General features: G+C 49.5%; 6 protein-coding genes and 2 non-coding genes across 8 annotated transcripts; 5 read left to right on the forward strand and 3 right to left on the reverse strand.

Annotated features, from left to right (window-relative positions):
• Window positions 1-64: 64 nt before the first annotated feature.
• On the forward strand, window positions 65-523 carry AtWU_05021 (uncharacterized protein; the record flags this gene model as incomplete). The annotated part of the gene is made up of 1 exon (XM_035500131.1): window positions 65-523. One exon carries the CDS (start codon window positions 65-67, stop codon window positions 521-523), a length of 459 nt encoding a protein of 152 aa, XP_035356024.1.
• Window positions 524-4083: 3560 nt separating this feature from the next.
• AtWU_05022 (putative allergen) lies at window positions 4084-4923 on the reverse strand (the record flags this gene model as incomplete). Its single annotated transcript, XM_035500132.1, has 1 exon — window positions 4084-4923. One exon carries the CDS (start codon window positions 4921-4923, stop codon window positions 4084-4086), a length of 840 nt encoding a protein of 279 aa, XP_035356025.1.
• Window positions 4924-7638: 2715 nt separating this feature from the next.
• sec11 (signal peptidase complex catalytic subunit SEC11) lies at window positions 7639-8360 on the reverse strand (the record flags this gene model as incomplete). Its single annotated transcript, XM_035500133.1, has 3 exons — window positions 7639-7861; window positions 7962-8170; window positions 8280-8360. The coding sequence occupies 3 exons, from the start codon at window positions 8358-8360 to the stop codon at window positions 7639-7641; spliced, it is 513 nt and encodes a 170-aa protein (XP_035356026.1).
• A 293-nt stretch (window positions 8361-8653) lies between these two features.
• On the reverse strand, window positions 8654-9856 carry AtWU_05024 (glycosyltransferase; the record flags this gene model as incomplete). The annotated part of the gene is made up of 1 exon (XM_035500134.1): window positions 8654-9856. The coding sequence occupies one exon, from the start codon at window positions 9854-9856 to the stop codon at window positions 8654-8656; it is 1203 nt and encodes a 400-aa protein (XP_035356027.1).
• A 1353-nt stretch (window positions 9857-11209) lies between these two features.
• On the forward strand, window positions 11210-11282 carry AtWU_t126. The gene has a single exon. It is a non-coding gene; the product is annotated as a tRNA-Lys (tRNA).
• A 22-nt stretch (window positions 11283-11304) lies between these two features.
• AtWU_t127 lies at window positions 11305-11377 on the forward strand. The gene has a single exon. It is a non-coding gene; the product is annotated as a tRNA-Lys (tRNA).
• Window positions 11378-11910: 533 nt separating this feature from the next.
• Window positions 11911-12516, forward strand: AtWU_05025 (flavin-dependent quinone reductase; the record flags this gene model as incomplete). Its single annotated transcript, XM_035500135.1, has 1 exon — window positions 11911-12516. One exon carries the CDS (start codon window positions 11911-11913, stop codon window positions 12514-12516), a length of 606 nt encoding a protein of 201 aa, XP_035356028.1.
• Window positions 12517-13132: 616 nt separating this feature from the next.
• On the forward strand, window positions 13133-14497 carry AtWU_05026 (NADPH-dependent FMN reductase Lot6; the record flags this gene model as incomplete). The annotated part of the gene is made up of 1 exon (XM_035500136.1): window positions 13133-14497. The coding sequence occupies one exon, from the start codon at window positions 13133-13135 to the stop codon at window positions 14495-14497; it is 1365 nt and encodes a 454-aa protein (XP_035356029.1).
• Between the last annotated feature and the right edge of the window lie 439 nt (window positions 14498-14936).

A 14936-nucleotide genomic window follows, 5' to 3' on the forward strand; every position in this document is an offset into this window, starting at 1 on the left:
AAAGATGAAGAGCTAACTTATTGACAAGGTCGGTGGTGGAAGAGTGAGATGATCGAACCAGGCGATGCTTGAGAGACTTGCGATGCTGGATGAAGAAGAAAAGCAACCAGAACAGCGGAACTCAGGCCTCTATTTATGCTCGAGCTTTCTGCAGATGAAGCTGATATTTTCCTTTTCTCGTTTCCCTCTTCCATGCTCTTCCGATAGCATGCAATCCGCCGACGATGACACCACTGCTCCTCCTCGTCCGACGGAGTTTAATCTCCAGGTCCGCCAACTAAAGTTGACTAAAACCGGGGATGCAGAGTCGTTCACCGTCGGGGCAGCAGCAGCCATAGCTGCAGAAAAGACGGGCCCCGCCCAACGATACGGGGAAAACGATTGCGGACATGCAAAAGGTCGAGGGAGAGTGGAGCATCATACTATCCGTCCAGCATGGCCCGCACGAGTTGGCATCTCTCTACGCAAAGAGACATTCTGGTTGGAGCGCAACTCCATGCAAGCCAAGATTGTGTTGCATTAGTGATCATCTCCTCTTCCTTCGTCCAGGCCGCAAAGGACCCCCCGGCAAGCCATACCCGCCTTTCTTTTTCCCCCTCATTGTTGGATCCCGTTTCTACCTAGTAAGGTCCTCCCTCAGAACCTTACCTAACGGGCACGGCTAGCCAGCCAGCCGGCAAGCCAACCCGCGGACTAAACACGGATACTCCGGGTAGAACGAAACTCTCCCTAGCAGTTGCGGACGAACATGCAATAGTACGGCAGCCACCCGATCCCAGGGGCGAATTGAAGTCAACCAGACATCGTTCCACCAGTGGAGAGGGGAGGGATTGGGGGGGAAGGGAAGAGAGAGGGGGGACGGAAGTCCGACGGCTTGGCCCAGCGCCGGGAACAGCGGCAACTAACTAGGTTACTCGGCCTTATCTTACGGCAGGGCTTAAGGGAGCTGGCTGGCGCTTTGGGCAGGTTTGGTATATTGGAGTGGAGGGTTAGTGGGCGGATGGCGTTGCCCGAAGAGGCATGGGGGAGTGAAAAAGGAAGAGGCACCGGCGCAGGCACAACAAGCTTCGCCCAAGCCTTGTTGGCGAATGATAAGCAATTAGGGAAGGGCGCGGGTTGGGATGGATACTGGAAAGAGGATAGTACAGATGTTAGTAGTACCATGCTAGATAGATTAAGGTAAGAGAGGGGGAAAGGTGTGCGGGGAAAGTCATCAATTGGCTAGCAGGGATTTGATAAGGGAGGATTGAAGAGGAATAATTCTAGGTAACTACTATCTCGTAGAATGCTGCTGGCTGGCTGGCTAGCTAACAACAAGACTGAGTAAGAACAAAAATAGACTAGATAAATCGAGGGCTTGAGCCGGCGTGTCTTGGCCGAAATCGGATGTAACCTTTTTCAATCAGTATACTAGCAGTTTTGTTGAGAGACTGCACTGCACGGGCAGTGGAGATCGAAAATGAAATGAATCATGACGGACGAGGCGCGAGGGGAATCCGATTCGGGGCACAGCACCAACAGCGATGGAGGGTTTAGTGTATAGAGAAATAAATTAAAAGCGGGAGTCTAATTCTGCAGAGATAAAGCCGGTGACAAGGCACAGCAACCAATCAGATACGATAGAGCTAAACAGTCAGACAATGCCGCCACAAAAGGATTGTTTGGTGTGGGGGGGTTTCTTTAATAACCCATCCAATTATAACTAACGGGCGGGATCCGCCCGGCTGATCCCTTCTTGATTGAGCTTAATCTCCTTGACGAATACTGTTGCCAATTCGCTTGTAAGTTATTATTTTTAATCAATTGTTATTTATACTTATCCGCTTCGGCGAATTTATCTCCGGGTTTTTTGCTTCTACCATTTGCAGCTGATTTCTGCAGGCACCCAACTTTACCTTACCCAGTCTTACAAATTGATTGGTTTGATATGTATTTTAAAAGAATAGTAGTATCTTGTATCTTCTATCTGTTTCTTGCTGATCCTAATTCTTCCTTCATTTTATAACAATCCAATCATGTTGTTCATTCCAGTCTCTCTAAACTTAGCTCCGAGCGAGCTCCAGCTTCAGCTTCCAGCTTCCGGCTCGGGAATTGACTTTCCCTTTCTAGGAGCTTCTCCGGATTTAGCAGAGTACTACTAGACTTGTAATAGGCAGCATAAGACAGGAACCTATCCATATGGAGCAGTACCCACTACAATAGCAAACAAGTCCAGTTAAAATCCCCCTTATCAAACCTCCGATATGACCGATAGAAAACATTATGCAAAGATAAGTTGTGTGGCAACTACGCAGGATTCCACTGCACAGTCAGAAGATAGTACTAGATATGTATTAGTTACTCCGTAGGGTACCGGCGAAATCCTTCCTGCGAACTAGCTAGCTAGCTAGCTAGCCAGCCAACTAAGCGGAAGGTCGGAAAACCCGCTTAAGCCCCCTGACTTAATCCCTCAACCCATGCCCTTTTCCAACATCATAATTATACTAACGGTCCAGTCATAATCCTGGAACCTACCTACCTCATCGGAGATGCAAGGTACATACCACAGATACAGATATACAGGTTATGGTAGGGGTTGGGTTGGTTATACGCGGTATACGCCGGATATGCATGATTTTAGTATCTCCTACCGGGAATAATAGAATATAGTGATTAATCCTATATTTGCATACCATGGATATTGACGATAGTTATAATGACAAGGGTCATAATTATGATCCTGATCCAACCCGATCATTCGAACCAGGCACGACTGGGCTGATTTCTGCAGCTTGGCCAGGGAAACGCCCCCCTTGGGGTGAGCGCTATGACATAGGTGTTTAGTATGTACTATACTATACTAGTTATAGTCAACTCAATTCATTTAAACAATTTCCCTTTCTTGCCGAGATTGTTCTCTATCCGGATATCCCACCCGGACTTACCATCTTTGCCAGAACATAATACTATACTATCGCTAAAACATCTTCATAGTAGACTACTCAGTAATAGAATACTCCACCGGTCCTCCGACAATCCAAAACTAATCTTCATTCATACTTCGCAGTTTCCCCCCGACACCATGCGAGCGATATCATGCGAGATGCACGTGTTTATCTCAAAACTTTCCATTCTAATCCCTGATAATGTCTGCACCGGATTCCGTGGGGACTCCGTGACAATTCCACAATGCTTGTCTGAAGAAAGAGATAGCGGAGAGTACTCGGGGAAATTTTTTCAAAGGTGCTGTTTTGCAGCATGTGATGGACTGGGGTTTTGTTTGTTCTAGATCCTGGTTTTGTACTATGTTTGTATGTAGTGGTGGAATGGTCTAGAGTGTTGTTGGTGGCGTTTGGGATGTGTTTCTTGGTTGGTTAGGGGGGAGGGAGGGAGTGGGTGGCTGACCGGGGCTTGGGGGTATGGATGGTGGATGGGTGGATGGTGAGGTAGATACTTGTTTCGGGGTGTGTGTTTGAGGGATTTATTTTGGCTTAGAGTGGTGGTGGAAGTGTAGGTGTTTCGTGGTAGTCGTGGGGGTGAATGTGTTGTTTGGTTGCGATAGTGGGTAAGTAAGTAGTGATGATTGTTATAGTGCGGGTCGGTCTACTAAGGAAAGGTGAGTATTTGAGGTGTTGGATTCCCGGCAGGTGCGTTTGCATTCTTTGCTATTTATTAGCATCTATCATTGTGACTATCTAATTTAGTCTCTCATGGCTATATCACATGATATTAAAGTTATAAGTGAGTTGAGACTGGAGTTATCACTATGGTGTGCCTTTTACGAAAGATAAGTCCAATCCGTTCACTATTAAGTACCACTACATTGTTGAAATTTAACCAGAACAATCAAAGAATACTCTGTATCGATATAGATGAGGTCGTGAAAAGATCATCAAGATCGACATGATCGACAACTAAATCGTGGCGTTATTAGCTGTCGCCATGGCGGAAGAAGTCGCGATCAGCCATCCGCCATCCGCCATCAGGCATAATCAGCCACCCGATAAGCCTGTATACACATCTACATTATTCGTACATACTACACTTAACGGCAATCCAATCAAAGTATAAAAAACATCACTCCATTTCTAGTCTATAAACCTTTTAACCACTGTAGTCAATGACAACAGCCAACCGAACAGGTCCAGCAGAGAGGTTTCCACCAATACCACCCACATCAGTCTCAGCAGAAGTATAAGCATTGTCAACCTCGGCGGCATCAGCCGTCATGCTGGAGCAAGTGGAGCCCAGAGCATCACAGATCTGCATACCCTGGACGCTCATATCATTGTCCTGAGCCTGGATAGCGCTGACATCAAATCCAGACCAATCGTCGTTGGCAGTGGATCCGAAGTCGAATTCACCCCAGGTGCAAGCATATCCGCCGCTGCTACCAGTGGGGAGGGAAGAGCCCTGGGCAGCACCGAATGCACCCTGGGTGTCCTCATCAAAGGCAACGTACTTGGTGTCACCGGGCGACAGGGTGAAGGACAAGGCAGAGTATCCGTACCAGCCGTCCATCTTTCCATCGGGGCCGTACTTGTTCCAGAAGACAACGGTCCAGTCCTCGGTGTTCTGGCCCGTCACTTGCATGACGTACTTGTAGTTGGAGGCTTCGGAGGCAGACACCTCGACCATGTTGCTGCCCCACGGGTTGCCGACGTTGCCGATGTAGGTGTCGCCGCTGCCGTAGGCGGAGGTCTCGGAGCCGAAGCCAGAGGTGGAGTAGTCGCCGTCACTGGGGGTGGAGGTCCAGTCGCTGGAGCTGGCGCTGCTGGTGGAGCTGGAGCTGGAGCTGGAGGAGGGGGCGGAAATGGAGACCGAGGCAGAGGCCGAGATGTCGATCTGGCGACGGGAGTGGCCTTGGACCTTGGAGGGGGTCGGCTGGCTGAGGGCGCTGGGGAGAGCAGCTGCCAGCAGCAGGAGAGGGGTAGTGAAGTACATCTTTCTTGTTGGTTTAAGAGAGTGTATGTAGAGAGAGTGTGTGTCGCGTCGAGCGAGTGTGTATAACGATAGTGTGAATGTAAGGAATGGATGTCGTACACCTATCGAAAGAGTACGACGGAGTCTTGGTATGTAAAGACTGTGTGGTAGTTGGGAATCACAATTTCCTGAGTGTTCTGAGAGGAGGGATATGGAAGAAGAAGACGAGGTCTATATACCTGTGCTGATGGGCGTGCCATGGCTGTCTCTCTTCTGGAACTGGAATAATGGATGTGTCCAGAACAGGGAGGGGATGGGGTGCGTCAGCCTGGATGCCATGGATTGAAGTAGTGGAGGGTGGTTGACGCGGTGGAGGGTCTACAAGCCATTGTGGAAGTCATGGCAAGCAAAGTAATCCCATTGGCTGGATATTGGCTTGGGATGAAGTTTGGAGGCATCCACTGCCATGAATCTGGACTGTGGTCGGTGGAGGAGTGGATTAGGGTTTCTTGGTGGTGGGGGGAATAGGTTTGTGACATGAGAAGAGTTGTTAGAAATCTCAGCCAAAGGTATCGGCTGTTTCATGTGTGTGTGACTGCCGCGATTCATGCCTCAAAAAGTGGCTTGGGGCTGTTACTTCCATTGTATGTGTGTAAGGATTGGGCTGTTTCAATCTCAATGGCCACAAGGCTGATGCATGAGACTGTGTCTGTTCAGTTAGAAGCAAAGCGGGCGAAAGGATCAAAGAGAACGCCAATCTAGAGTGGAGTGGACGACAAACTGCTCAGAAAACTGGGTTTCCTATAGCCTGGTGGAGCTGTTAGTACGCACTATTTTCGTTGACAGTGGTTTGGCCAAGCGTATCTGTTTTCTGTCTGTCCAACTGGTCTTTGCTTCCCCCTTCCATCACTCACCTTCAACCATCGGTAACCTGCCTCTACACCTATTTAGCCCCTATTCACCCTCAACTTACCAGCAGCGCACAAAGCCCTCACAGCCAAGACAGGAATAAAGCCCACAAAAGAAGAATTCACAAAAATAATCGATCCACGAATTGTCACCATCAACCATGGTTTTACCTTTCTGGGCCAGGGGCTCGAACCCAATGCACGCAAGCAGTGGTTCCGCCCTCAGGCAAATCAACAACGCTCATTGGGCGAAAATGTAACCGGTCCAGGGGAACATCCGTTCCGACCAATGGCAAAACATCGCCTACAGAATCCATGCACAGTCAGCGGTTATTGGGCGAGACAGAACCGTGGGTCAACAGCTTGGATTTCTCAAAGAGGGAAAGCAGCTGCTCCTTGGCGGGGCAGGCACACGTTTTGAGGGCGTCGCCCTGTGCGCGGTGTTCCTGACGACCCAGCGTCTTGTTGCCGAGAATTCCATGGACGGTATCCTTCCAACGGGGTCAAAGAATTTTCTTTCACGAGGGTCTGTTGTTCTGCTTGTGGATGGGGAGGAAGTAGATCTGGACACTTTTAGTGTCGTTTGTTTATCCCAGAAAGAGCAGGTGGAACCAGCACACAACTTGTGCCAATGCATGGCATTTGTGCGGCAATTCTAATAGCTGCTGCTAACCTGCTTCAGCATTTCTCTCTCCACAGTCTGTGTTTGTTTGGTTGACATCCACGAATATTCAAACTGGATTGGATTTCGAGGCGAACCGATCCTGCTTGCGAGGCTCACACTTTGCAATTGAGTTTAGCCATGGAGTTTGTGGCCAAGATTGATGACCTGGCAGAAAACCTTGGGATGTGGCAAAGAATAAGCGGTGCGCGTTGGATGACACTAGGCTAGTGTCTTGCTTGTTGCGATCAATGTGAACTAGCGTAAACTGGGCTGGGTGTCTAGACTCAGCGATTACGCAGTATAGTGCACACTACTAGAGAGATGTCAGTATACTCATCAAATACCCCAGGTGCAGTCGTCATGAGAGGGTGGAAACCTGATTCTCTGCCTCCCACACTATGGATATACAAGCTTAAACTTCCGCTGTGGCAAGATGAGCTTCAGCATGTTGCCTCACGTAGCAATCTGGAGTGAGCTGTGCAGCTTGAATTGACTTCGGGTGTATGAGCAGAGCCGGTTGAGGGAACCTGGTTCCGAGTGTGTCCGGTCGGGGCGTGTTTCAGTGGCCACTGCGAGGATTGAGAAAGGCTGTTATTCAGCGGGTGAGATATTTATGGTGAGACTAGGCAGAAGTTGAAGGTCCTGATATCATAAATCGGATGGTCACTGACGTCTTAGTCTAGTGTAAGGCACTTTCCCTTTCCTGAGGTGCCGGGGTTTTATACAGTGTCATATGCAGGTGAAAGTTGCTCATGTCTTCTAGACTAGCAGCCACATGATATCATGTGAACAGCCATACTTGGTGTCACTGATCTACCGTCGGTAGCAGTCAAGCATGTCATAGATGTCCTGTTGTCGACCGAGGTTTATGCAGATGAAAATCAACTTGATCGAATCATCCCGGGGGTCCCAACAAAGCATACTCGGTAGCTTTGCTCCGTGTTCAATCACTGCTCCACAACCACAGCTATCCAACTACTAACTTCAGCCTCCAACCGAAGACACTCCAGCACCAAACCTACAACCACCCTACAACACAACCGCACCTAAATGAACCGCAACCCAATATGCATTTATTAACCCAGCTAACCCCAAAACCCAAAATACCCTGACAAACAAACAAGGCAGAAAGAATCCAGATCCAGAAAACTAACTCCTACCGCATTACTCCCTTTGCAAAAGCACCAACAACCCCATAACCCCCAACATCACCGTCTTCAACCACGGATGCTCCGACAGAAGAATCGTCACATACCCCACAAACGGAATATACCCAAACACGCTTCCCACGACATCGTCCCGATCGAGGTAATCCTGTCCGCGCGCATAGAGTTCCGTATCATCCGCAATGTTGTTGTCGCCTTTCGTGAGGAGCTTGGCTTCGGATCTGCATGATTCAAACCATAACCTGATTAGCATGCTGCGCTCACACTCCAAGTTCCATCATATCTGGAACGAATATATTCCGACTGGGGGAATACACTCACCCCTCCCCAAACTGCCTCACCACTCTATGCACAATCGGAATATCCTTATCCTTGACCTGATACACCACGATTTCTCCAACGTTCAGCGTCGGTTGCGTATTCCGGAGGAAGAGGAGATCTCCGCGCTGGAAAGCGGGCTCCATGGAGCCACTGAGGACGACTACTATCGGACTGGGGGAGTTGGTGAGGACCGAGAGGCCTTTCCACATCTGTAGATTTCCACCAGAGTGTTAGTGTCTGTAAGCAATTGATCTTGCGATCGTGTATTTGTTTTCCCCGATGGTAGTTTGTCATGGGGAAGGATTGGAGGTATCGTACCATAAATGCAGTGCTCAGGACCAGCCCGAAGTTGAGCAGCTGGATGGCTGTTTGGCGTACATTTTGGATTCCGGATAGCATGGTTGCGTTGGGGGGTTGTGAGGGTTGGTGGTGACGTGCTTGTGCTTTGTATGTATTGATGGTCTAGGTGGCCTTGTTTGTTTGATAGGTCGTGATGCTTATGTAAGGTGTGGCTGGTGCTGATGGTTTTGGCAGGTGAGTGTGGCGTGTGGTGAGTGTGGGCTAGCCGGTTTGGGACGTAAGGCTATTGCGGTGGTTCTTTGTTTCAGTCATTTGGGAGGTAGGAATGGGTTATCAGGTCTATGCATTGTGAGTCTAGTAGGTGCTATTTATACTGGTATCATGGTGTCTAACTACTCTTCCCGCAATAGCGGTCCCCTCTTGATCGGCTCAAGCACAGTATACTGCTGTGTCGGCGGAAGTGCATCCTGACTCCAATGCACGATTGCATGCCGGAGCCAATGCGCATACGTCCCGGGCACATTATCTGATCCCTCATTCTCCCTCCACAACGACCCCAGTGTCACATTCATCACCTCCAGGATGTATCCATGAGCGAGCTTAAACCCAAAACTCTTCGTCAGACAAGCCTCGACGATCTCCCTAGCCTGCTTCTGCTCCGCGGTTTCCTCCTCGCCTTCCTTCGGCAGCGGCAAAGACATGAGCTCGAATGCTTTCCGACCATCCCATCCAGTCATGTCATTGATCAGCTGCGACCCCTGCATGAATTCAATTCCGTAGACATGCTCCGCGACATACTTCGGTCCATCCCAGTTATCTTCTTCATCGACTAAGCCCATGACCAGAGTCATGACCTGTCCCTGGATAATATAATCCGTCAACTCTCTGCACTGCTGCTCTGTCAAATTACCGGTTCCAGTGAGGAACGGCAATTCCTTCAACAGCGGACTTCGATGCATCCCATCTGTACACGTCTTTCCTTCCCACAACTTCAACAGTAGACGATGACACCGCTCGAATAGCGGGTTGTTGCGTCTCGACATGAGGAAGTAATTGGTAAGGCTGCGCTCGTTGGCATCGCCAGCATTGTAGGAGAGCACCTCGAACCGCGAGTCCGGGTTTCCGACTGTCTCGCGCCACAATCGATCCACGTCGCCGATCTGGATCAGTCCGACGTCGGCGTAGATACCGCCGTATTTCAGGAGTAGAGGTAGGCGAACAAGGTCGGATGTGTGCTGCTTCGCGTAGGTACCGCTGATGGTGCCTTCGGCGAATGCGCGAGGGAAGTTGTCCGTGTCATTGATGTCGATGAAGTTGGCTATGTTGAGAGGGGAAAACGGTTCGCGGTCGACCACACGTACGACCCAGCCGGCTTTGGAGAAGCGCCGGTGCCATGCGCGCACGTTTCGCTTTGTATATGGATGCATGGTGGAGTAGCCACTGTGCCAGAAGAGCCAGATATTTTTCTCGTCTGTCACGGGTTGGGGGTGGAGGAGGTCATGGTCGACTTCGGTGTCGGAACGGAGGTCCAGGAGATGTTCTGGGATGATGTGAACCCCTGCTGGTATGGAGTATTGTTGACTAGGAGCTTCCATGTTATTGTGGTGAGCCGAGGATGTGGTTTGTACAAGTGGCATTGATCACTTGGTGATCGATTCTTGGATGATGTGTGGAATCTGCCTGGGCCTGTCACTCTGTGGGGAGTCCTTGAGGTGATACTGTTGTTGATTGTCGGCGACATGCAGGATTCCATCCCCATTTATACAAATGCGATATCTATACATTTGCCGAGTCTGGAATATCCGCGACCCACCCGGTGGAGAGGCGGTGCAGCATCTAACATGAGTGCAACATGACTCATGGTGAGTGAGGCCTGCCGAGACCAATCAAGTCTCCTAAATTAAGCTAGTGCTCTCGTGGCGCACATAAGAGTTCTCAAACTGACATTGCAATTTTATGCACGAATATATGGCTTCGCTTGACTAAATTCGAACATGGTCTGATCTGAGTATATTGTTTGATTTAATCCAGACCTCAGTGGTGGCTGAGTGACTTTGGTGCTCTGTTCGGACAACAAGAGTGGCAACGTATGTGTTTTAGTACACCCACGCAGCGCTAGTCCGGAATGGTCGGATTGTCTTTGGGATCGGACATGCGATTGATGCAACTGACATCTTTTCTTCGGTGTATGAGCAACACCGCGTAGACGATGGGTTACAGGGTCGACGCTACTGCAGGTCTGCCGGATTCATTATGCAGTGCGTTGGTTATCGTCGGCGGGTCATTGTACAACATCTGCCCGGTACATCCGAGGGGTCAGGCAATTAGCCCACTACCACCACCACCCAATATCTCCTCGCAATAACTGACCAGTGAATACACTCTCATATACGTGTCACGACGGCGCGTCTTCATTGGACGAGTAGTAGAAGTGGATTTTCGCGATTCTTTCGACATCTCAGTTGGCGGATGGTTCTTATTGGTCTGTCTGTATCATATCAGATCGATATCTACGGTGTGAATGTGAACTGGGGCAATTCAGGGTAGCACGTAGTTTTTCTAGCGGTGGGCTGTCTTACCATACTCTGTGGTATTTTGGTGCACGTCGGTGTATTGTATCTAGTAGCTTAATGGTTATTGTTATTAGTTGGTTATGTGGAAAATGGCCGAGATACCTTTTATCCGCATAATATATATCTCGACACCCTAGAGAGGAACAACCCCACCATCACCAATCCACAAGAACAGCCTTGCCAGGTATCTCAAGCAAAACAAATAACTTAGAAGTCCCCGAATTATCGAAAACCAGTGTGCAGGACAGTAACTAACAACATATACAAAGCATCCAAACCCATGTCACATGACATCAAAAACAGACTATACCCAGAGCGGCCAATCGTAAGCCCCGGCTTCTGTAGCACTAAAAGAAAGCGGTTTTCACCAAGCCAGCCCGGCTAGCTCAATCGGTAGAGCGTGAGACTCTTAATCTCAAGGCTGCGGGTTCGAGCCCCGCGTTGGGCTGTTCAACTTCCTCTTTCCCTTTGCCCGGCTAGCTCAATCGGTAGAGCGTGAGACTCTTAATCTCAAGGCTGCGGGTTCGAGCCCCGCGTTGGGCTTGAGGAGTTGTTTCTTTTTTCGCGATCTCTGTCAATTTTTTTTGGTGGTGGATGGGTTGTTTGCCGGTACCCGCTGTGTAGGGTAGGTAATTAGTAGTTATTAGGACGCCCAGTCGGGTAAGTCACGTGCCACATGCATATCTCCTGCAGTGTACAGAGAAAACACGATGATTCGCCACGCTCGGCATCACGCCGAAGAAATCTGCAACTCTGCCTCATGGCCCAAACTGCATCAATTCAGTAACATATCCTTTATCACGCGTAGTAAATAAAGTTCACCAGCAAAGAGCATTATCAATCAGCATTTACAACATTGACTCACCTCACATCAGCAAACGGCGTTCGGCCTCGGCCTTCGGACAAGGCTTATCCGACCACCAGAACCATACATCGCAAACAGCCTCTCAATCACATAAATACCCATACACCCCGTAGAACCGTACCACGAACGTAGCACAGAGATAAAAACCAATCCACCTACCACCCCTATCACCTCCACCAAAAAGAGAAAGAAGGAACTGGGAATAATCATCATGCCCCCCTCCATCGGCCTCATAATCTGCAGCCAGCGCACTCCTCGCGCAGGCCCCCAAATCGGCACATTCATCCACAACACCATCCGTGAATCCTACCCCGCTGAAAAAGCTACCATTACGACAATCGACCTGGCAGAATGGAATCTCCCACTATACAACGAGTCAGGGATGCCTTCCCGCATCAGCTCAGCAGACGAGTACGAGCACGAGCACACCAAGGCCTGGTCACGGGAGATATCGCGCCACGAGGCGTTTATTTTCGTCACACCGCAGTATAACTGGGGGTATCCGGCGAGTGTGAAGAATGCGATTGATTATTTGTTTCATGAGTGGAAGGGGAAGCCGGCGTTGGTGGTGAGTTATGGAGGGCATGGGGGTGGGAAGGCGGCGGAGCAGCTGAGGCAGGTGTTGCAGGGGGTGAGGATGAGGCCGTTGGAGAGGATGATTGGGTTGAAGTTTCCGGAGATGAAGGAGGTTGAGAGGGCGGCTAGAGGGGAGGATTTGGGATTGGATGGGGAGGGGGGTTATTGGGTTGGGGAGAGGGAGGGGATTCAGGCTGCTTTTGGGGAGTTGGTTGCTGCGCTGGAGGGGGAGAAGGAATAGATGGGGTTGTCTTGTGCTTGCTTGCTATAGAATGTGGCTTATGAGGTTTAGTTAGTAATAGATCATTACCCTGAGGCTGGGATAGAAGACTGGCGCAAGAAGATACTGTCACAAGTTTATGAAGCTGAGTATTGCCATGTGATGCCAACCCGGCCATATACCTGAAGTAGATGATCAGATGCACGTCAGTGTTGTACAGACAACCCCATCTCTACCCCATAGTTATGGTAAAAACCCGCAACCACATATGATTCATGATCATCCAGAGAAATTAGATATTTGTGTCGAAGTTGAAGTCAGGTGAAGTTGTCTTGTCAAATAGTGTCCACAAACAGATAGATGCAGGAACCGCACACCCCTGCGTACTCTACACCCATGGACATCTCATGAGTGAAGCATATGATTCCCTGTTTGTCATGAGGACGCCGGGATGTATCATCACATAATATCCAATGGACCGTTTTCCAAACCGGTGTATAAGTAAGCGTATCAAGAGCCTGAGAGAGGTGCGGCGTACTTCTACAGCCACTATACCGTTTGAGATGACCGACCAAGCATAAGCCATTGATCGACACATTCACTTGAAAAAAGCTTATTGTATGATCAACCGTGTCTGATGGTCCACCTCTTTATTTTACTCTGCTCCCTCGTAGCCTTACTACCAGCGGCTGCCCCCCTCGAAACCATAACCTGCGACATCTGCATCCTCGGAGGCGGAAGCTCAGGAACATACAGTGCCATCCAGCTCAAAGATGCAGGGAAGCACGTGGTAGTAATAGAGCCCAACAACCGCCTCGGAGGACACGCAGAGACGCTATACCTGCCAGATGGAAACTACGTCGACTACGGCGTCGAAGGCGTCTTCAACAACGAGCTCTCCCGTAACTATTTCCGCCGACTCGGAGTAGACTGGAAGCCATTACTACCATTGAACAAACGAACCGAATTCGTCGACTTCTCAACTGGGGAGCGCGTCGACCCGCCAGCAGGTATCTTACACGCCCTCGTATCAACATTCATTTACCGCTCATCCATAAAGCACTGGACGTTCCTCACAAAAGGGGTATACGACCTCCCCGACCCTGTACCAGAAGAACTCCTCCGTCCATTTCGCGAATTCGTCGAGGAACATTCCCTCGAAGCTGCTCTGCACTTGGTGTTCCTTTTCTCCCAGAATGTAGGAAACCTTCTCGACATGCCCACTCTCTATGCGATCCAAAACTTCGGAGTCCCGCACGTTGACGCTCTCATCCATGGATACATCACACCGAAAAACGGGATGTATGAGCTCTACAAACAAGCAACGGAAATACTCAGATCGGACGTGCTGTTCCAGACAAATGTGGTTGCAACAAACCGGTCTAATTCCGGGGTGGAGGTAACAGTTCAGCATGCGAATGGCACCCACAAGCTCATTAAAGCCAGAAACCTGCTTACAACCTTCCCACCGCTCATGCAAAAACTTCAAGGCTTCGATTTGGATGAAACAGAAACGGATCTGTTCCAGAAATGGTTCTGGAGAACATACTACGTCGCGGTGGTCAATAATACCGGTATCCCGGACAAGTTGTGGGTCACTAATACCGATCCCTCCAACGGACTGGGAGCTTTACCTCGCATGCCATTCGACTTTCTACTGCAGTATATGGGAGCGCCGGGACATTCAACGAGCAAGTTAGTAGGCGATATGAACTTCACCGCCGAAGACGCGAGAGACCTTATAGCGGCGGATTTTGCGCGGATGAAAGCCAAGGGGACGTTTCCGATCGAGGATCCTCAGATCGTGGTGTTTGGGGATAGTTCGCCGGAGACGTTGATGGTGTCGCCGGAGGAGATCCGTAATGGATTTTATCGCAAGTTGTATGCGTTGCAGGGGCGGAGGAGTACGTATTATACGGGGTTGACGTTTTGCTCGGACTTTTCATCGTTGATATGGGCGTATACTGAAACGGTTTTGGAGAGTATGAATTGGGATGTGTAGGATTATGCTCGTATATATTATGCTGAATTATATTTGCCGTCCCCAGCTGATATAAACTACACTACTCTATTAATAGATATCAGCAACGGAAAGTATAGTATTTAAACTATATCATAATAGTCTTCACTATAACCCCATGACGTCGCCAACCCACCACAACACCCAGCAAGTAATTCCAGCGCGGGGAAGCCAAACCCACTCAATCGCAAGCTGCACACTGTATCAAGAAATCACCCATCAGACACTAATTCTAGCACAGCACACTTTGTATCACCCACCGCAACGCCACCAATATGACCAGTGGCCTGACACATAGACCTGACACATTGATCGTCAGATACACTCCGTATATACACAGTGGACAGTCCAGACCGCAATCCGAAATACCGCACTACGTCACCCCACCCATAACCTGTCAAGTGAGTGGTAGTAGTAGTAG

This window comes from Aspergillus tubingensis (genome assembly GCF_013340325.1).
Source record: "Aspergillus tubingensis WU-2223L DNA, scaffold_7, whole genome shotgun sequence".
Taxonomy (NCBI): domain Eukaryota; kingdom Fungi; phylum Ascomycota; class Eurotiomycetes; order Eurotiales; family Aspergillaceae; genus Aspergillus; species Aspergillus tubingensis.